At 38.7% G+C, this 23,204-nt stretch overlaps 1 protein-coding gene across 1 annotated transcript in view; it reads right to left on the bottom strand.

Annotated features, from left to right (window-relative positions):
- The window catches only part of RELCH (RAB11 binding and LisH domain, coiled-coil and HEAT repeat containing), a 106,534-nt gene that overhangs the window by 78,295 nt on the left and 5,035 nt on the right, over positions 1-23,204 (bottom strand). Inside the window, exon 2 of the mRNA XM_052660270.1 lies at positions 2,875-2,964. Coding sequence (XP_052516230.1) covers positions 2,875-2,964 — 90 coding nt within the window. The remainder of the gene's footprint in view (positions 1-2,874; positions 2,965-23,204) is intronic.

Here is a 23,204-nt window from a genome sequence, read left to right as displayed (position 1 = left end):
TTGTTAAGTCTTAGTTCTTTTGGCACAAAACTCAAAATAATGGTGCCCTATAAACATCTGTTCATTTAGAGATCTTCTCCTCATTAAAGGAACACCTGCACAGACTTATAACCAGATTTTTAAATTTAGGAAAATGATGATGAAAATCATCACATACATATTTATATATCACACACACACACGCACACACACGCACACACACACGTCAGATAAACAGTTTATTAATGGTTGGAGCAGACTCTACATTTGCATCATGGGGCAACGGACTCAAAACCTGTTATCTATAAACCCCTGCCCAAGACTGGTACAGGAACATCAAAAAGAGATTTTTGCTCTTTCTCAGTAAGGTTTACGTGTAAGCCAATGACAGATGACATGGTAACTATCTCTTCTCAATTACTGGTCTTTCAATTAGTTTCTAAGTTACTATCAATGGTTATAAAGAGACAAAAATCTCTTCGGAAATGGGAATTGTGATTAGTTTAAACTTTCAGCCACATATCACACACTTGATTCAACAACAGGCTATGGTACAAGAGCCCTAAGAGTTTAAAGATTAGTTTCTTGGAATAACATGTATTTTCTTCCTTTTCCCAGTGAAGATCAAAGACTGCATCCATTCATTCATTTATCCTGAAGTATCACTGACACATAATATTGTGTTAGTTTTCAGGTGTATAGCATAGCCATTCCATTTTTTTGTAGCCTATATTTCATTACAGGTTATTACAGGACATTAGATATAGACTTCTGTGCTATGAAGTAAACCCTTGTTGCTTATCCATTTTACGTTTAGCAGTTCGTATCTATTACTCCTGTACTCCTAACCGGTCCCATCCTCCCCTCTCTCTCCGCTTTGGGGAACCACGGGCTTGCTTCCTATGTCTGTAAGTCTATTTCGGTTTTAGACATAGATTCACTGGTATTATTTTTAGATTCCACATATAAGTGATATCACATACTATTTGTCTTTCTCAAGACTGGATGTATTTATATAATAAATACATATATAATTAAATATAACATAATGCCACTTAACAAATGATGTAATTAGGAGGATAAGTCCTAAAATTATTGAAATAATTCCCATTTGATTTGGTAATTTTCAGATATCACTGATGTGATTTGCTCTTTTGACACAGCTCTTTACTAACCATTGGTAGTAACTTAGAAGCTAATTGAAAGGCCAGTAATTGAGAAGAGATAATTACCGTGTCATCTGTCAGCTAACAATGTTTACAACTAAATCATGACAATTGAGGAGGCAGCTGCACTGAAGTCTCCCAATGACTTCCCCCTTCAGCTGACACTAATATTGTTCTCACTGCCGAGTCCTCTCTGAGCCTCTGCTGAACTAAAAATGATTCATCATTTTTTCCCTTAAATCATGTAATACTGTTTGAGATTTTTAAACTCTTTTATCAAGCAATAAATGAAAAGCACATACTGGAATGTCATTTTACATAGGTCAAACTTAATCCTTCACCCTAAGAGGTGGCATATGGTATGATCAGTCGTGGGCTCTGCTGCTGACCTGTCTACATTTGAGTCTTAGCTCTGCCACTAAAGTCTTAAGACTCTCTGAGTGCCTCAGTTTCTTGGGGAGTGGAAGATGAGGATAATTCTATAACTTAATGAGTTAAGATACATTTACAAAGTGTTCAGAAAAGAGCAAGTGCTATATAAAAATTAGCGCTCAATAGCACTCATCTTTATTCATGATGACTAGAACAGGCAAATGTATGGTAGGTTTTAACAACCTTGTTCCAGTAAAGGGAAAAAAAAACTCCACAGGGCTGATGAAGAGAGCAAGCCAGCGTGTGGATGCCCCCTGGCCCCAGGGCCCTCACAGGCTCCACCTGTCCCATGTGGCATCTTCCCTACGCCAGGAGTGCCCACCATCCCAGCGGGGTAAAATGCCTCACTGAAGGTGGCTTCCCGTCTATCTCAGAGTCAACATCCCGTGAAAACCACAATTCCTATAAAGACATTCAGGAACTACTTCAGTAACTGACAGTCACAGCCTGAAGCACCAGAAAGGCACCAGTCACTTGACATCTGAGGAGCCAGAGCTTCTGCACTGGTAGATTCAGGGTGGACCCCAGGAGAACCCCACTGGCCTCATCTGATGAGGGCAGGGTACAGAGGGTACAAACTGGTCTTCTGAAGTCCCCACAGACCCAATGGTGATGCCAGAAAGGCAAAACTGGTGGGAGAGTGGAGAAGGGACTCAGACTGGGGTGAGGAACCAAGCAACGAAAAAGGATGCTGCTCTTCTTTCTGGAATGGGCGAAGTCCAGGAAGCCCTGAGTGGACCAAGCATTAACAACCTTTACTTTCAGGATCACAGGAAAGTCAAATGAAGTTTCTAGAGGGATGCAGTGGCGGCCAGGGAGAATCCAAGGAATGAAGACTAAGTTCTGATCACCAATCAGCATGGAAGTATTTAAGCCAACTTTTAACCATCAGCAGAGTTGCATTGGTATATACCATGTAAATATTACTTAGCCCCGGTCTGGAGGATAAAAGGAATGAGGAGAGCAAGGTCCAAGTAACTTTGCACTAAACCATGGCTGACTGACACCTGCTTTACACCAGTTTTATAACTGCATGGCTGTAAACTGTTAGATGTAAGCAGGACTCGGTAGTTGCAGGCACACATAACCAAAAACTCAGAGCATCACTGGAAAGAGCAGTTGGGGGTTGGTGAACACTCAGGAATGCTCCCTGAAGCCAATACTTGAGTAACGTAACTTTGTATAGTAACTATCTAATTCTATTCACATACTGAACTGTACAAAGAAGAGAATTTTTCAAGTCATTTCATTATTTCTGGAATGTGAAAAACATCCAAATCTGTCTTTAGAATCTTACCTGCCACTCTCTCATCTGTTTCCCTGTTACCATCATCTGAATATCTTGCAAAGTCTAAAGAATCAAGGGTACTGATGCTCCCAGCTCGATCTGTAATAAATCAAAAACAGGAAAAAAAAAAAAGAAGAATTAAACAGCTTTTTATTTAACTGCCAAAATAAGGGACTGGAAATCAATTAATTATCTATGATTTTTTTTTCCAGTTAATAAACTATGACTCTAAGGTATAGGAATTCTATTACAACTATAAGGTAAAAATACTCGTACTAATTAAAGTACTTTGAAGTAAAGCAAGTTTCCCTGCCCAGATCTCTAACTCCCGAACAAGACACACACAGGGTATAATGCAACCAGCCTAGCAAAGGACAACAGAACTGCAAACAATTTGGATTTTACTCCAAGTCCAGTGGAAAAACAACAGAAACACATTTTTAGAAACTGGCTGCTGTAAGGAAAGTGGTTTTCAGAGAGACCAACCCAGAGGCTATTATGTAAATCAACTATACTCCACTAAAAAATAAAAATTAAAAAAGAGAGGCGACTACAGTCATGTAAGGGCTTCCCAGGTGGCATCAGTGGTAAAAACAACGAGAAACACAGCCGACGGCGAGTGCAGGAGACATTAAGGGACGTGGGTTTGGCCCCTGAGTCAGGAATATCCCCTGATGGGGCATGGCAGCCCAGGACAGTACTCTTGCCTGGAGAATCCCATGGACAGAGGAACCTGTGGGCTACAGTCCACGGGGTCACAAAGAGTCGGACACGACTGAACTGACTTAGCACAGCACACAGCACAAAGGCGTGTAGGTGAGGGATGATCAGATCTGGCCTAGAATAGAGGTACTAGAAATGGAAGAAGTGGTCAGATTTGCGTTATTTGTTGGTGTAAAACATGTCCTGGTAGTGAAATGAATGTAGGTTTAAGTAAAAGAGAGAAAACGAGGTGATTCCTGAAGACTCCATTTATTGAATTTGTAATATGAGATGCAAAAGATGAATGCAGGGGCTTCAGAAGGTCTGTGTTTTAAGTGTACAGGCGTGGTATGGAGTGTTCTTAGCTTTAGGCAGATTTTTAAGTGTCTCTAAACAGAAAAATACACTGTACAAATTCTCAGTTGAAGGAAGAAATCAAAGCTGGCACTTATTAAGGGAGGTGTACCTAGCTAGTACGAAGAAGGGGCAACAGGTCAACTCTCCATGAAGCCATGCTACTCAGAGTGCTTACTGTTTCCATGTTGCTGTAAGGAACAGATTATCTGTTTAGAAAGCACATTTGGGCAAATAAATTCAGATTACAGAAATATAGATTTGAAATCCACATATGGCTCCCCAACCTCCTTTTAAAACAATTAGTATATGCCAATAATTGAAATGGTTGACTTTTCAAATAGAGTTATGCTATTATTAATGTACCTCTTATCTTTTTAAATTCCTATTAAGGTGAACCAAGTGAAATTCTATATATAGTACTCTTCTGAGAACACAGTGTTTGTATTCAGAGAAGCATTTAATTTCTCTGCACTTTAATTACATCTGATAAAAAACAACTTACTATGAACTTTTGTTGTAAGATGGTATAAACAAATTACAGGGAATCAAGTACACATCAAATCATTAGAGCATAATTTATTTAAGCATAAACCAAGAAATATCAAATAACAATATTTACTATACAAATCTCAAAAGTTCATATTAAAATGGGTTGAAATTAGAAATAATACTCAGCAATAAAAAAACTACTGATATATGCCACATGACTGAATTTCAGTGCCTTATGATGAATGAAAATCTTTATACAGAATACACACTGTGTAATTTCATTTACATGAAGTTTTAGAACAGACAGTAGTAATTTACGGTAGAAAAAAATCACTATAGTGGATCTTGGAGTGGGGGGAGTGGGGGGCTGCAAGGACTGGGGGCTGCTGACTGGGAAGAGGCTGGAGGGGCCTTTCAGGGGCAAAGCTAGTTGGCAGGAGACTGGGTCACCACAGGGCATTCATTTCTTACAATTCATCAAACAGTACACTTGAGACGTGTATTTTACTGTTTGTAAATTTGCCTCAAAGGAAAACAAGGTGAATTCTAAACACTGAGCCCGAGTCTGTGGTGTGCATGCTGAAACATTTAGAGGGAAGGACACCGGCACTGAGAAGCTTCTCTGGTAGCTCAGTTGGTAAAGAATCTGCCCGCAGTGCAGGAAACCTGGGTTCGATTCCTGGGTCGGAAAGATCCCCTGAAGGAAATGGCAACCCACTCCAGTGTTCTTGCCTGGAGAGTCCCGTGGACGGAGGGGCCTGGCAGGTGACAGCCAATGAATGAGGTTGCAAGAGTCAGACACGACTCAGCAACTAAACCACCACCAACACTGACATCTGCAACTTAATCTGGAATGCACAGAAAAATAAGATGAACTTTCAGATGAGCAGAGGATCAAAGAGTTGTATAAATCGGAGATAAAGCAATCCTAGTAAAAATTTAATCGCATAATTGAGGTGGTAGATAAAGCAATCACAGTGAAAATTTTCTCGCATAATCAAGGTGGTAGATATCAGCTGTAAAAATTCTTTTCCACCTTTCTTAAGTTTTGAAATTTTCAAAAAAAAGTTGGAAAAAAACCTGGATGTACAAAGGGGACCAAAAAAAAAACCCACAAAAAAATGCATTTAAGTTAAGTCCAGGATCCACCGACTCCTAGAATTTAATAACTGAAGTTGTAATACTGGGAAATAGCTATGATTTCTTATTGTCTTAAATGATAAAATAAATAAATTTGTTTTACTTCTACTGTTTGAAATGGAACCAAAGTTAGACAATGTGTCACAAAAAGAAAGGAAATAAATTTCAAAATAGATCAACTTCATAAGGCTTTTTACTTATACATCTTTTAAACAAGTAAAAATACAAAATGCTTGACTGGAATAGACCACTGACCTATGAATACATCTGCCTGGTAAATAACTAATATATATTATAAAATGGGGTTTTCAGGTCACTATATGTAACTACCTAAAATTTCCTGTTGTTTCTTTTTAATAATGACTTTTCTCCAATGATTTGTACCATACTGAAAATAGGAGCTCTTTCCTCCAATTATATAAATACACATACTAGACATAACTATAAAAACAGAGGTACACAGAAAAGTAGATAAACCATTCCAATCTTACTAAGATTGGAAACATGATCAGAGATTATTAATTATCCCCCCAGAATTTCTAGATATTCTTTTCTGAACTCTCTTCCCCATGTGTAAGTATACATATATATTTCTGCAAAAACAGAATGGATACTTGCATCTTTGTAACTTGCTTTTTAAAAGTGAAGATCATGTAGTGAGACTTTGCCATATTGATAAGGCGATGGATACATATTGCTTAGACTGCTTTCTAAATTAAGCACAGCAACTTGAGTTCCATCCACAGTATACAACAGCAGTTGTCAATGTCTGGTATTATTATTTTTAATCTCACCAATTTAACATACTATAACACTGTCTTTTTAATTATGCATCTCTTTGATTCCTGGTGAACCTGAACGTTCTTTTAAAGATATAACGGCCATCTACCTTTTTCGGTGTGTGTGTGGAGATTTTCTATTCCCTTTCTTTGACCATGTAACTAACATCCAGATTTTCCCGGTAAGTTATTTTGCCATTACTGCCCTAATCAGAAATTCCTCTTGAGTACTAGGCCCTCTGCTCACACTCACAAGCATGTTTTGGCTCCTCACTAGCTAGTCTTGTGTCTCCAACCTGTGTATTAAAACATGTACACCCAGTAGGATAAATCTTTATCAACCAATATTCTGGTGGCGGTGTAGCAGACCTCACTGTTTTATTCCTGAGTTTCATGAATGGTGAAGTATGATGCTGGTGAAGTATGATGTTGATTTCATATATATTTTTTTCCATGTTAAGTATCTAATGTTAGTTTTCTAAGTTCTTTCTCTTTCTGGTATTTTCAATCAGATATACAGGCCTACTAGGTTAGAGCCTATTTGATCATCATACATTATCCCTCCATCATACTATTTATCCAGAAGTTTGTAATAGGAAAGAGTCTTTGGGGAAAGCAAACGCAGTTAATTTCTGTCTTGGTATTATTATGACCATTGAAAAATATATTTTTTCTTTTTTTTCAGTTCCAAGCCAACAATTTTATATTCTCCAAGGAAAAAAAGCTTTAATATCTTTTAAACTATAATAACATTAATCTTATAAAAGTAAAAGCAATCTCCCGATGTACTAAAATATATGCCATGTCAGAAAATAATTATTTATGGAAGAAAGTAATTTCAACTTTGATGGAGTTAACCTGTAACAGTTTGTATATAAAATATACTTGGGAATTTAAGACTAAAAGGTAAGATTTTTCAGTTTTTGCAGTAGTCATGTATGGATGTGAGAGTTGGACTATAAAGAAAGCTGAGCACCGAAGAATTGATGCTTTTGAACTGTGGTCTTGGAGAAGATTCTTGAGAGTCCCTTGGACAGCAAGGAGATCCAACCAGTCCATCCTAAAGGAAATCAGTCCTGAATATTCACTGGAAGGACTGATGCTGAAGCTGAAGCTCCAATACTTTGGCCACCTGATGTGAAGAACTGACTCACTGGCAAAGACCCTGATGCTGGGAAAGATTGAGGGCAGAAGGAGAAGGGGACAACGGAGGACGAGATGGTTGGATGGCAACAGCGACTCGATGGACATGAGTTTGAGCAAGTTCTGGGAGTTGGTGATGGACAGGGAAGCCTGGCGTGTTGCAGTCCATGGGGTTGCAAAGAGTCAGACACGACGGAGCAACTGAACTGAACTGAGGTAAGATTATAGCTTTTAGATAAATAAGCTTCTTTGGATTCAGCCAGAATTCTTTTCCAGGACAAGCACATACCTTTCCAAATACTCTGATATAAAAGAGGAAGAGTTTGGAAAAACTAGCCTCTTTTCTTTGGAGAAGGAAATGGCAACCCACTCCTCCCAGGGATGGAGGAGCGTGGTGGGCTTCTGTCTATGGACACGACTGAAGCGACTTAGCAGCAGCAGCAGCCTCTTTTCTTAAGAAAGAAGCTGTTACCACTTTCTAATATAAAGTATACCACAAAGCATTTCTTCAAATTCCAAGATTGTGTAACTTCTCAGTAATTCACTTTGTAACTCAGAAACTGAATGATCAGGGACTTTCATCATAGCTGACAAACCAGTAAAACCTGTATGCAAGTTTTAGTAGGCCTGAAAACGAAAACCATTAGACAGAGTGTAACTATAAGGCATGCAGACCGATTTTATAAATTACTGTGTGAGAGGAGCCTTATTTATATACATTTAATCTTTAGGCACTGATGACAGAATGTACTTCTATAATAGCTAAAAAAGTTAGTTTCAGACTCTTGAAAAGTCATCTTTTATAGAAATTAGATACCAATAGCACTGTAAAAGAAAAATGTATCAGAGAAATTGATCAGCTCCTGACTGGGAAAGAGCATTGGTTAATTCAGTGAACATTCAGTGAACAGCTACTGTGCACCAGGTTAACAACAGGAAAATACAACAAAGAATTAAAGAATAATTTTTAAAGACTACAGATATAACTGATTCTGAAGAACAGACTTAAATTTTCTGAATACTTCTCTCTATACTGTTTAATTTTTTACAATTAATACTTTTTGTAATATGGGCATTTTATAATTAAAAAGTCATTAAAGTACCCAATTTATAATTAATGGACTTAAAGAAAAATAATGTCAACCAATTAGCTTTAAATTTCAATTTGCTTAGTAAAGATCATTTACTGAACTACACCTGTGCCATGGGTTAGGGTTAAAGCAAAGAAAGAAGTATATAGTTTATAAATTCAGTAAACAGATAACAAATTTACCTTAAAATTAATTATATCCAAATTTGAGGTCATGCATAAACACTCTAGTGTATTATCCACTTAAATTAAAAAACGGATCTCAGAAATCTGTCAGTGGCAAAATTTGCCTTTAGATTTCCTGATCTTCAGTTCTTCTCTAACATGGGGACTCATTTCACTGGCCCCTATGTTTGCGAGCTAGAGGGAAGCTTAGAGATAGCCCAACCTCTCATCTTGACTAGTAAGGAAACAGAGCTGCATATTCACTCAGTGCATATTTACTAATCCATGGTGTGGAGTAGAAAGATAAAAATTCAGTAAGACTTGGCTCTAGCTTTAAGTAAGCTTATAAACCACTGGAATTAAGTCATGTACACAGATATAACAATACAATTAGACTACATTAAACGTTAAGCAAATTAACCTTTGTAAGAAGCTCGGGGTATAATTTAAGTCTCCCAGTTTCCAGTTCACTGTCTTTTCTTTATCACAAGATTCCACTGAGTTAAACATCAAATTAAAAGACTTACACTTAGGAACAGGCGAACGAAACTTTACTGACAAACCTGTTCATTAGAGGTAAGATTTCTATAACGCCAGATGACTTGACCATACGAACAGCTGTCAGGTGGAGAGGAGGGTTATTATTAATAGCATTAGCTATTATTATATTTAACTTTCTGACCACTTATTTTGTGCCAGATATTTTTCACAGATAAACAGGAGCTGTTACCTTCTGTATTTTGCAATAAAGGATAAAGAGACTATCCCAGACTCATGCAACTGGGAAGGAGCAGAGTAGAAATATGAACTCAAGCCCGCTGGCGCCAAAGCCTGTGCTCTAAACCATTCGTTTCCTTGAGCAACATGTGAAAGCATGCAGGTTCTCATCTCCTAGACACCAGCCAAGCGGGCTTGATACTGTGAATGACCTCAGTAAGGTCAACCTGGACTCAACTTTCCTCAGGCGACAGAGGGAAAAGCTAACTTGACAAGGAATATTCCAAACTCACGTATCTAAAAGATCCCAATACCTAAAGATCGTCTCTTTAACATACCATCAACATTTACTCAAAGGCTTATTTGTCTGGCACAGTATTAGGCACTGGTGACAAAACATAAATAAAATACGGTCTCTTTTCTATATTCATGCTAAATAAATATTTCTGAACTGCCTACTTTAGGCAGCTGTGCCAGGTGTGAGAGAAGACAAAGATACATGAGACAGGAACTCCAACAAACACCTTAAAAAAAACCCTAGTCAGCTGAAACATCGACATGCAAAAATAAGAGCAACAGTATCCCAGTCACAAGTTTTGTATAATTAATTTCCATGAGAGAGAGACAAACACAAGTTCAGAGGAGTTAGAGACCACTTTGAGGAAGGACATTAACTGGACCTTGCCTTGAAGGTAAACAGAATCTGGGAAGCAGGAAAGAACCTGACGAGAAGGAAACCGATACGGACAAGAGCACTGAGACAAGAACATAGGAAGCAAGTCCAAGAAACACTAAGTGAGCAACGTGAGTACAACACAGGCCTGTACACGACAGTGCGGATGAAAACGCAGGAAGAAACAAGACCACAGGGAGAAATTCACGAGGCATATTTACAATAAAATATTTCAAAGTCATTTTTATCGTATACTGTGCAAAAATGGGGAAAATTAAATTCCTAAACAGATTTATAAATTTTTTTTCTGCAATGTATAATTCTGCTAATAAAAAAGAGTTAAAAAAAAACTGTCTTGGATGAGAGCAATTTTAAAAGGTTTTAGCTAGACTGACATGAACAAAGTGCTTTTAAAATCAATTAAGGATGGAGGAACTGATTAAAGGCACAGGAACCAGCGATAAGGCTGAGACGCAGGGTCCAGATGTGAGCTGCAGGCCTGAGCTGAGGCAGCGCACAGCACAGAGCTGAGGATGGTCAGAAAGAGCACAGGAAACAGGGCGGCACAGCCTTGAGCAACATTAGCCACCTAATCAGGATCGGCTGGTTTCAAAACCAAATGAGCATGATTTCTGCCTGCTGAGGAAATCTGGAAGAAGGTTACACCCACAATGGCAACCGTGGTCCCCCTCCTAGAGGCTTAGTCATCTTCCAGGACTAGACCAGAACCTGAGATGTAACCCTGCAGCAAAGCTTCGGGACTGAAAAAAAGGAGGACGTACTGATCCAACCTTCATGGATTTCCATAGCTGATTCCATTCAGCAAATGATCATTCTCCTTTGTCTTGGCCTGGTGCTACAGCTTATCATTTTACTTGTTAAATGATCAATATTACTCTACCTGACCTGCCCTCTGCATTAAAATGACTGGCTACTCTCAGTCAGTCAGTAAGATATACTCTGAATGGGTCACTAAGATACTTTGCCTGATCACAGACTAAAATGACTCAAGAACATTTGCTTAACTGTGCTTTAAAATTGACAAAACAGTAGTTGTATTGCAATGGAAAGAATGAAAACTCGGAAGCTGACGATCTGGTTTGGAATCCCAGTCTTGCCACTTAAGATATGACACGCAGAAAAATACGAAAGGGCACACAAATAAAACGTAAGCCCATCTTCAACCAGTCCTCATCACTCTATGGATCACCAATCATTGCTTAGACTCTTTTGTACGTATCCTTTCAGAAATACGCTACGCGTAGACCAGTTTCTCCCTTTTTGCAGCTCAATGGAAACAGTTCACAAATACTGCCTGCACCCTAACTTGCTCACTTCGCAATGCATCCTCTCATTCCACGTGAGGGGATACAGATCACTCTGCTTTAATTAGCTGATCGCCCCTGTTGGACATTCAGGTAGTTTTCAACTTTTGATACCTTTACTCTAACGTAGAAGATATGAAAAAAATCTAGGTTCAATAATTTTGATGCAAACAGGCTTGTCTTTAATAAAATATGGACTGGAACTGGATACTAAGGAACATGCATTTTTAAAATGTGCTTGATACCACCAAATTACTCTCAAAAGAGTGTCCTACCAAGAGTATATAAGTATACATCTTACTTTCCAACCTTTGTATCATACGTATTTTGATCAAAACTACACTCAGAAGACAATATTGTTTACAGGGAAAAAAAAACCAAACTTGTTAGAAGAGTTCAGTGAGCCTGTAGACTCGAAACCCACCAATACAAGCTCCCTGTCTGGCACAGACACCTTATTAGAAAGCTTAGGCCAATACAAGCTCCCTGTCTGGTGCAGTCATCTTATTAGAAAGTTTAGGAGGCAACGATCAATATTCTCACTACTGTAGCTTACCACAATGCAGATACTAAACATTAAGAACATGACAAAATATGACTGAGAGATTTTTGGTGATACATTCGTTACTCTCATCATCTCATACTCTTGGACATTTCTCCTTACTCATACATTCATTCTCCACGCCCCCTATCCCCCAACACACACACACACACACACACACACACACACAAGCTTTATTCCTTACAATGACTGTAAAGAATGCCTATAATCAGGAACTACTCTTGAATAAAAAAATTAGAAGCTTTTAGGGCCACTGCTACATACCTCTCCAATGGTGATACTATTTCTGCGCATACATACAGAATATTTACAAGGCTCCCCACACAGTGCCATGTGCACTGCAACGCTCTGTAATACTTCTTACTACTGAGCAATAAGAAGCTACTGGTATAATTCTGACTGCTTGAAACATGTCAAATGTATCCTAAAAGAGATCTTTGTCAACATTATAGTAAGAATTATCAACTGAGTCTCAAAATTTCCCTTCCAAATAAAACTGACCTTCAAGTTAAAACACCAATAGGTGACTGAGAACAGAGAAACTGGTGCATAGGCACCAATAATTTGTGAGCAAAGAATGACATTTTTTGCTACTGTCTTGCACAGGAGACAGGGATCAAGACCATCCCCATGGAAAAGAAATGCAAAAAAGCAAAATGGCTGTCTGGGTAGGGCTTACAAATACTTGTGAAAAGAAGAGAAGCAAAAAGCAGAGGAGAAAAGGTAAGATATTCCCATCTGAATTCAGAGTTCCAAAGAATAGCAAGGAGAGATAAGAAAGCCTTCCTCAGCGATCAATGCAAACAAATAGAGGAAAACAACACAATGGGAAAGACTAGAGATCTCTTCAAGAAAATTAGAGATACCAAGGGAACATTTCGTGCAAAGATGGGCTCGATAAAGGACAGAAATGGTATGGACCTAACAGAAGCAGAAGATATTAAGAAGAGGTGGCAAGAATACACAGAAGAACTGTACAAAAAAGATCTTCATGACCCAGATAATCATGATGATGTGATCACTCACCTAGAGCCAGACATCCTGGAATGTGAAGTCAAGTGGGCCTTAGGAAGCATCACTACGATCAAAGCGAGTGGAGGTGATGGAATTCCAGTTGAGCTGTTTCAAATCCTGAAAGATGATGCTGTGAAAGTGCTGCACTCAGTATGCCAGCAAATTGGGAAAACTCAGCAGTGGCCACAGGACTGGAAAAGGTCAGTTTTCATTCCAATCCCAAAGAAAGGCAATGCCAAAGAAAGCTCAAACTACCGCACAATTGCCCTCATCTCACACACTAGTAAATTCATGCTCAAAATTCTCCAAGCCAGGCTTCAGCAATACGTGAACCGTGAACTTCCAGACGTTCAAGCTGGTTTTAGAAAAGGCAGAGAAACCAGAGATCAAATTGCCAACATCCACTGGATCATTGAAAAAGCAAGAGAGTTCCAGAAAAACATCTATTTCTGCTTTATTGACTATGCCAAAGCCTTTGACTCTGTGGATCACAATAAAACTGTGGAAAATTATTCAAGAGATGGGAATACCAGACCACCTGACCTGCCTCCTGAGAAACCTATATGCAGGTCAGGAAGCAACAGTTAGAACTGGACATCGAACAACAGACTGGTTCCAAATAGGAAAAGGAGTACATCAAGGCTGTATATTGTCACTCTGCTTATTTAACTTACATGCAGAGTACATCATGAGAAACGCTGGGCTGGAAGAAGCACAAGCTGGAATCAAGATTGCCGGTAGAAATATCAATAACCTCCAATATGCAGATGACACCACCCTTATGGCAGAAAGTGAAGAGGAGCTAAAAAGCCTCTTGATGAAAGTGAAGGGGGAGAGTGAAAAAGTTGGCTTAAAGCTCAACATTCAAAAAACGAAGATCATGGCATCTGGTCCCATCACTTCATGGCAAATAGATGGGGAAACAGTGGAAACAGTGTCAGACTTTATTTTTTTGGGCTCCAAAACCACTGCAGATGGTGACTGCAGCCATGAAATTAAAAGACGCTTACTCCTTGGAAGGAAAGTTATGATCAATCTACATAGCATATTAAAAAGTGGAGACATTACTTTGCCAACAAAGGTCCATCTAGTCAAGGCTATGGTTTTTCCTGTGGTCATGTATGGATGTGAGATTTGGACTGTGAAGAAAGCTGAGCGCCGAAGAATTGATGGTTTTGAACTGTGGTGTTGGAGAAGACTCTTGAGAGTCCCTTGGACTGCAAGGAGATCCAACCAGTCCATCTTAAAGGAGATCAGTCCTGGGTGTTCTTTGGAAGGAATGATGCTAAAGTTGAAATTCCAATACTCTGGCCACTTCATGTGAAGAGCTGACTCATTGGAAAAGACTCTGATGCTGGGAGGGATTGGTGGCAGGAGGAGAAGGGGACGACAGAAGATGAGATGGCTGGATGGCATCACCGACTCGATGGTCATGAATTTGGGTGAACTCCGGGATTTGGTAATGGACAGGGAGGCCTGGCGTGTTGCAACCCATGGGGTCACAAAGAGTTGGACATGATTGAGAGACTGAACTGAACTGTCCAAATCTAATTAATAGATGATACAAGACAGATATTCAATATGAGCCAACAAAAAAGGCAGACATGTACCAAACACATATGCAGAAATAACTTAACAATGCAGAATATATTCTTTCTGTTCATATACCAGAGTAAAGATGGTATTCGCATTTCACATCACTAGAAACACCAAACTTGGTTTACACTGCATAGTTATAGGATTTGGTGTCAATTAATGGCAGAACACTGGAGCTGTTAATACCCATGACAAATGTTCCTTGCTTTGCTAGAATTTATTACATGCAAAATTTGACAAAATACCTTATATTGACTCAAAAGAGAAAAGTGCAAAGTACACCATCACATAGCCACCACCTGATATGAACAACTGCTAACATTTTACAAAATTTAAAAAGAAATACCTTTAAGTTCATGTCCCTAATGTTTCCCTCCTCAAAGGCAATCACAGTAATGGATTCAGTGTGACTCTAGTTGATGTTTTTTAAACCTATAGCACATATCAGTTCAGTTCAGTTGCTCAGTCGTGTCCGACTCTTTGAGACCCCATGAACCGCAGCACACCAGGCCTCCCTGTCCATCACCAACTCCCGGAGTCTAAGTACCCACAAATAATATATTGTTTTATGCATTTGAAAATGTACATAATGGCACAGAACTGTGTGTGATGCTTCACAACAGATGTGAGATCTGATTGAGGATGCTAAGATCTTCATTCTATGAATATACCGTAATTAATGTTTCCATTACGTATGGCCAAAAGCACTGCTTCCAGCGTTGTACACAGCTCGTTCCGCACCCTTGTAAGCTCTGGATAAACAGTTCTGTGTGGAAATGCGGGGTTAACCGGTGTGCACCACCTCCAGTTCTACTGCATCTTATCACAGATCGTCCACAGGAGCTGTACGGACAGTTCTACTGGTGGCACAGACGGCCTGCCTCCTCCGTATCAGGAACACGAAGTGTCAGACCTCTTCATATGTTGCCAAAAGATCAGGTATAGGTATCACAATATGCATTTCCCTAATTACTAGTGAACTTGAGCGACTTTTCATTGGTTTGCTTCTGCCTATTTTTCATTAGGTTATTTTTCTTTTCCTTACTTTGCAGGGATTCTATACAGATTCTATATCTGAAATGCTTTTTGACTACTATATATATATGTGCCAAATATGTACTCCTAGTCTATGGCTTGTCTTTTACTTTATGTTATCTTTTCACATACAGGAATTTTAACTGTGACACAAATATATCAATCTCTTCAAAGTCTACAATTTTTATGTGTAAGAAATCTTACCTCAAGGTCATAAATGTTTTAATATTTCCTTCAAAAAGTCTTCAAGTTTCATTTTCCACATTTAGTATTTCAATTCGTTTGGAAACTTTGCTTTGATGTGCGTATGTATGTGGTAGGAAAGAACGGAACAACTTCCCTCTAGAAGGAGAGAAATGTATCCAACAGTCTTCCCTTTCCTCCTTTATCTGACTCTGTTTCTTATACAAAAGATTCACTGAGCTTGTTTCTGGCCTATAATCTTTTCCTTACTTCAATCTGTCTACCTCTGCTTGCCTTTGCTTTTAAAATATTTGTTCTGTAGACAGCAACATACATTGGTTTCAAAAAAATTTTAGTAAGCTTCAAAAAGACAAATCCCATTTTCTCGCCATGTGTTGGTTATAAAATCAAATAACTAACCATTGCCTAAGAGGAACACAAAAAGAAATATTTAAAAATAACTTATATGAATGTAATTTAAAATATCTACAAAAATGGAGGTACAATGCCTTTACAGATATAAAACACAATGCATTAACTGTATGGAGGCAGATTTTAATGAACCATTACAAAATCTTAAATCCAATGTTTGCCTTTTAATATCAATAATCTATTTTACACTTATATAGACTTACTGCAAATGATAATAAATATTAATTCAGCTGACTCTCATAACAGCTCTTATCAGGTAGGTGCTGTTATCCTCAGTTCTCATTTTTACATGAAGAAATTGAGGGACTGAGAGATTAAGAAACAAGAAAAAAAAAGTGGCAGAAACAGGATCAAAGCCAGGACTCCAAACTTTGTGCTCTTAACTCTCTATGCTGTACAGTTTTACTTCTTTAATTTATGGTGGCTACTCAAATAGAAATGTTTTAAATTTTCAAGTGATTTTCAAGTACAGATGTTCCCAGTATGTTTTTTAAACAATTATTTTAATTAGGATGTCACATACCCATTCAGTTCAGTTCAGTCGCTCAGGCATGTCCGACTCTTTGCGACTCCATGGACTGCAGCACGCCAGGCCTCCTTGTCCATCACCAACTCCCGGAGTTCACCCAAACTCATGTCCATTGAGTTGGTGATGCCATCCAACCATCTCATCTTCTGTCGTCCCCTTCTCCTCCTGCATTCCTTCAATCTGTCCCAGCATCAGGGTCTTTTCAAATGAGTCAGTTCTTCACATCAGGTGGCCAAAGTATTGCAGTTTCAGCTTCAACACCAGTCCTTCCACTGAACACTCAGGACTGATCTCCTTTAGGATGGACTGGTTGGATCTCCTTGCTGTCCATGGAACTCTCAACAGAATTCTCCAACACCACAGTTTAAAAGCATCAGTTCTTTGGTGCTCAGCTTTCTTTATAGTCCAACTCTCACATCCATACATATCTACTGGAAAAACCATAGCTTTTACTAGACGGACCTTTGTTGGCAAAGTAAAGTCTCTGCTTTTGAATGTGCTGTCTAGGTTGGTCATAACTTCCCTTCCAAGGAGTAGGCGTCTTTTAGTTTCATGGCTGCAGTGTCACCATCTGCAGGTTGAAGCCCAAGAAAATAAAGTCTCTCCCTGTTTCCACTGTTTCCCCATCTGTTTGCCGTGAAGTGATGGGACTAGATGACATGATCTTTATTTTCTGAATGTTGAGTTTTAAGCCAGCTTTTTCATTCTCCTCTTTCACTTTCATCAAGAGGCTCTTTAGTTCCTCTTCACTTTCTGCCATAAGGGTGGTATCACCTGTGTTATCTGAGGTGATTGCTATTTCTCCTGGCAATCTTGATTCCAGCTTGTGCTTCACCCGGCATTTTGCATGATGTACTCGGCACACAAGTTAAATAAGCAAGGTGACAATATATAGCCTTGACATACTCCTTTTCCTTTACTCGTTTCCAATCCGTTATTCCATGCCGGTTCTAACTATTGCTTCTTGACCTGCATACAGATTTCTCAGGAAGCAGGTAAGGTGGTCCAGTATTCCCATCTCTTGAAGAATTTTCCAGTTTGTTGTGATCCACTCAGTCAAAGGCTTTGGCATAGTCAATAAAGCAGAAGTAGATGTTTTTCTGTAATTCTCTTGCTTTTCTAGGATTCAACAGATATCCACTACTCCTGCTTAATCCTATAAATTAGTATTGTCAGATATCATCTATCTTTTTCAGTCATTTATCATCAGCAAATAGATCTAGTCTCCCCTGTTTCATATATATTTTCTTACAAAACAAGTTACTATCAAATGAGTTTTTGAAGTCTTCTCACATATATACCTTCACGTGAACTTCATTAAAACTTGGTAACCAGCAGTGGACAGAAATGATTACTATGCTTTACACAGAATAAGAAAGCTCTGAAAGTCTAAGGAATTAACCCAAGGTAATAGAGCTGTAGGTGGAAGAGCAGAACTGAAGATCAGATATTAGTATTGCAAGTTCAGCTCAGTTCAGTTCAGTCACCCAGTCGTGTCTGACTCTTTGCGACCCCACGAATCGCAGCACGCCAGGCCTCCCTATCTATCACCAACTCCCGGAGTTCACCCAAACTCATGTCCGTCAAGTCAGTGATGCCATCCAGCCATCTCATCCTCTGTCATCCCCTTCTCCTCCTGCCCCCAATCCCTCCCAGCATCAGGGTCTTTTCCAATGAGTCAACTCTTCGCGTGAGGTGGCCAAAGTACTGGAGTTTCAGCATCAGTCCTTCCAATGAACAACCAGGACTGATCTCCTTTAGGATGGACTGGTTGGATCTCCTTGCAGTCCAAGGGACTCTCAAGAGTCTTCTCCAACACCACAGTTCAAACGTATCAATTCTTTGGCGGTCTTCAGAAAATAGGCCAAGTTCACTTTCACTTTCAAAAGTATAGGTGGTACACACAGACCTACTACTGTTTTATCAGCCACACATTTTTCCAGTTACTCTGCTACCAAGCTCACATTTCTCTATTTTATTCACACCAATGTGAGAGATCTATCACATAGCTTGCTATAATACAAACACATCAGCTCTAAGACATTCTTCTTGATCCTGTTATAGTTACCTTTTGCTGAATCTTAGTAAATACCATTGCTGTATTCAATTATATCAAGTATTCCCTTCTCAGAAATCTGAAGGATCTATTTTTAAAGTAAATTAGGCACTTTACATCCAACTTGTTCAGATTTTCTGTGCAGATTTCCCTAGTTAGTAGAAACTATATGCACACATGGAACTGGAGAGTTATCAGTCTCCCATGCTCCAGTGAAATGGGCCAGACCACTTTAAAAAGTTAACCACAGGTACAAACTTCCAACAAGATAGACAAGTCTTGGGGATGAAGTGTACAGCATGGTGGCCATAGTTAACAATATTATTTTATGTATTTCAAAGCTGCTCAGAGAATAGATCACAGAAGTTCTCATCAAAGGAAAAAAACAAACAAACTCTAACTGTGTGGTGATGGGTGGAAACAACTTACTGTGGTGATCATTTCAAAATACAGACATGTATCAAATCATTTTGCTGGACACCTAAAACTAGTGAAATGTCATGATGATTAGATCTCAAAAAAAAGTTAATGGTAATACCTCCACAAACATTCATATAAGGGAGTTGAAGCAGATCAATCCTCAACTAATGCAAATCCCCCGAAAGTCAACCAAAGAGGCATCATGTTCAAAATATGGCCAAACAGCAGAACACAATTTATTTAAGTATCAACAAGTATGTTTTTAGTATAAATAATTCAGAAACCACATTTTATCATCAACTCGTACAGTACAGACGTGTGTGTTGTGTGTGTTCAGTTAGTTACAGTACACATACATAGAAGCCAACAAAAACAACTATCTGAAGGGAGAAAATAGGTTATTAATATTTAAGGCCCTTCTCAATCGATATTTACAATTTAGATATAAGCAGACTTTAGACCAAAGTAAGTGCTCTTTTCCAGTTAATCATCCTAAAACCATGGGAATTAAGGCAGCAGGCACAGTTAAAAGCCGCCATTCAAAAAAAATAATAATAATAACAAAATTTAGTTTTTGCCCTAAATAGATTAAACAAAATGAAAACTGAGCCAATCCTGAATGGTTTTTTCCAACAAAGGTGCTTAAAAAACAAGCAAAGAAACAAAAAAACATACAGTAAGATCATCTCTAAAGTAGAAAGTGTAAATTTAGTTTTTAACATAAAAGGCCTGTTCGCTGGTTAATACCCTTATCCTGTTTCCTTTTAAACCATGTACCACAATGGCTTGAAGTGTCACACTGCATTTTTATAACTACCCAAATGGAATCACTTTATTAATTGTGAGCCAGATAATGGAAAGCATGTTCCCAGATGATGTTTTAAACAAGGCAAAATATAAAATAAATATTATCTTCTCTTTACCCTCACTTCCTTTTCCTCTTCCTCACTCAGGATGAGACTCTAAATATGGCCAAATAAGAAAGTTACTGTTTATACTGAAATTTCACTCATACTTGAGCATCACATTAAAATTTTACTTTCTCCACAATTATCACAATCAACAATGATGTTTCTATATCTGAATGCTTACACTATTACCTGTGCCATGGAAAACTATTCTACAGACTTTCAGGCGCTAGTCTTGGCTCTTCATTAAGAACATGACATGCTCAAGGGTATGCACTAACCCTCCTATACTTAGCTGATCACTTAACTCTATAAATTTACTGGTCCATGTAAAATACTGAATACCAACTATACCCAAGTCACTGTTCTAGGCCATGAAAATATCTGACTTTCCACAAGAATTAAAAAGTCTGAAGCTGATGAAAGACATGGGTAAAAAATGAGTCATATGAGAGAGAAATTTAGGAATCTATATCAATCACCTCAGATGTGCAGACAGCACCCCCCTTATGGCAGAAAGTGAGAACAACTAAAGAGCCTCTTGATGAAAGTGAAGAGGAGAGCGAAAAAGTGGGCTTAAAGCTCAACACTCAAAAAACCAAGATCATGGCATCCGGTCCCATCATTTCATGGCAAATAGATGGGAAAACAGTGGCTGACTTTATTTTGGGGGGCTCCAAAATCACTGCAGAGGGTGACTGCAGCCATGAAATTAAAAGATGCTTACTCCTTGGAAGGAAAGTTATGACCAACCTGCTAAGTCGCTTCAGTCATGTCCGACTCTGTGCAACCCCACAGACGGCAGCCCAACAGGCTCTGCCATCCCTGGGATTCTTCAGGCAAGAATACTGGAGTGGGCTGCCATTTCCTTCTCCAACCTGGATAGCATATTAAAAAGCAGAGACATTATTTTGTCAACAAAGTCCGTCTAGTCAAGGCTATGGTTTTTCCAGTAGTCATGTATGGATGTGAAAGTTGGACTATAAAGAAAGCTAAGTGCAGAAGAACTGATGCTTTTGAACTGCGGTGTTGGAAAAGACTCTTGAGAGTCCCTTGGACTGCAAGAAGATCCAACCAGTCTATCCTAAAGGAAATCAGTCCTGGGTGTTCATTGGAAGGACTGATGTTGAAGCTGAAACTACCAATATTTTGGCTATCTGATGCGCAGAGCTGACTCATTTGAAAAGACTCTGATGCTGGGAAAGATTGAAGGCAGGAGGAAAAGGGGACGACAGAGGATGAGATGGTTGGATGGCATCACCGACTCAACAGACATGAGTTTGAGTGAGCTCCAGGAGTTGGTGATGGACAGGGAGGCCTGGCGTGCTGCAATTCATGGGGTCGCAAAGAGTCGGACAAGACTGAGCGACTGAACTGAACTGAACTGAATATGGTCCAGACAACAATAGCAAGTCTCACTCAGCTAAAAGCAGTGAACTTAATACATTTTAGAAATATTCTCTTGATATTTTGTTAGAAGCCAGAGGAAGCACTAAACCCAACTCCAACCTAACGGGGAGGAACTACTTTGTTAAGTGGAAGTGATGGGCACTTTTGGAAGATGGGAGTCACAGCACAGGGGATACGAAGAAGGGGACAGAGCAGTGAGGTGAGCGCTCTTTCAGAGCTCTGAGAAAAGACAGGCAGGACAGTGAAAGAGCACTTCAAAAGGAGAGAGGGGACTCAAGAAGTCTGCAGGCTCATAAGTTAAATTATTAAAGTCAGTCATAAATAAGCTGATAAGCTGCCTTAAGAACATCTGGAAGCATAACTACAGAATAAAAGAAATTCATCACTGAAAGGCATGTTATTTGACCACTTACTGTCTCTACAGAGCTGACTCATTCTAGGCAATTTTTCTGATTTTGATTAAACCTTGAAGGCTCATAGTAGAACAGCATTCGTCTAGATAAAATACTGTAATTTGTAATTAAGTTGTGCCAAAGGCATTGGCATAACTTTTACCTTGCAATCTAACTGGAAACCAAACTGGTTCAACTGGCAAAAAATACAGGGGACAATATATAATTAATGTCTGTCTATATTCAAGCAAGTAATATTACATGCAAAAGATCAAATTAGTTTATCAAGTGGGCCTAGCAGGACTGTCACAAGGAATCAAACCCTGAGACTCCATGAGAGCACATTTTACATTCTTCCACTGAAAACATCAAATTTAAAAAGCTATAGTTCTTTTATATGTTTTATAAATTTGACTTACTCTTTTAGTCAAGAAAAAAAAGATAGTATGAAGACTTCTTAAAGTATTTTAGAATTACCACTATACTATTATCTAGGTCAGCAGACTTTTGGGCAAACAATTTAGTAAATCTTACAAAATTAAACTGCTTTTGTGTCTGCTTAGTCGCTCAGTCCTGTCTCTGCGATCCCACGGACTGTAGCCCGCCAGGCTCCTCTGTCCATGGGGATTCTCCAGGCAAAAATACTGGAGTGGATTGCCATGCCCTCCTCCAAGGAATCTTCCTAACCCAGGGATCGAACCCAGGTCTCCCACATTGCAGGTGGATTCTTTACCATCTAAGCCACCAGATAAGCCTTTTAGAAATCTTTAAACAAAGAAAACCACTGTTGATTATACATTTATTACTCTGAAGTTTTACGAATTTTCAGATCAGACACACATTAATCAAAAATACATAAAAACAAATAAAAATAATTTAATGTTTTAGATAATCTACACTATCAATGTTTATACTGTTCATAATCAACCAAAAAGTACTCATTGAGTATTATAAAGTAATAATCCAACTAGCAGCAATTAACATGGTAGAGTGAATACAGAGGACCTTTATAACTGGCAGTAGTCTGGTCCTAAAGAAAGATTCATCCTCAGAGTTTCTAAAATACAATTTGTATGATCCAAATCTTTATCAAAATCTTCAAAACACGGTACTAACCATAGATTTACAGACTTATTTTAGCATGTATCTACTTCCTGACTGTATTAAGACATTTAAATATATTAATATTTTGATATACAATGCATTTGGATTTAAATTATAC

Source organism: Budorcas taxicolor, chromosome 22 (assembly GCF_023091745.1).
Source record: "Budorcas taxicolor isolate Tak-1 chromosome 22, Takin1.1, whole genome shotgun sequence".
NCBI classification, from domain to species: domain Eukaryota; kingdom Metazoa; phylum Chordata; class Mammalia; order Artiodactyla; family Bovidae; genus Budorcas; species Budorcas taxicolor.
This window is presented reverse-complemented; position numbering and strand designations above follow the sequence as displayed.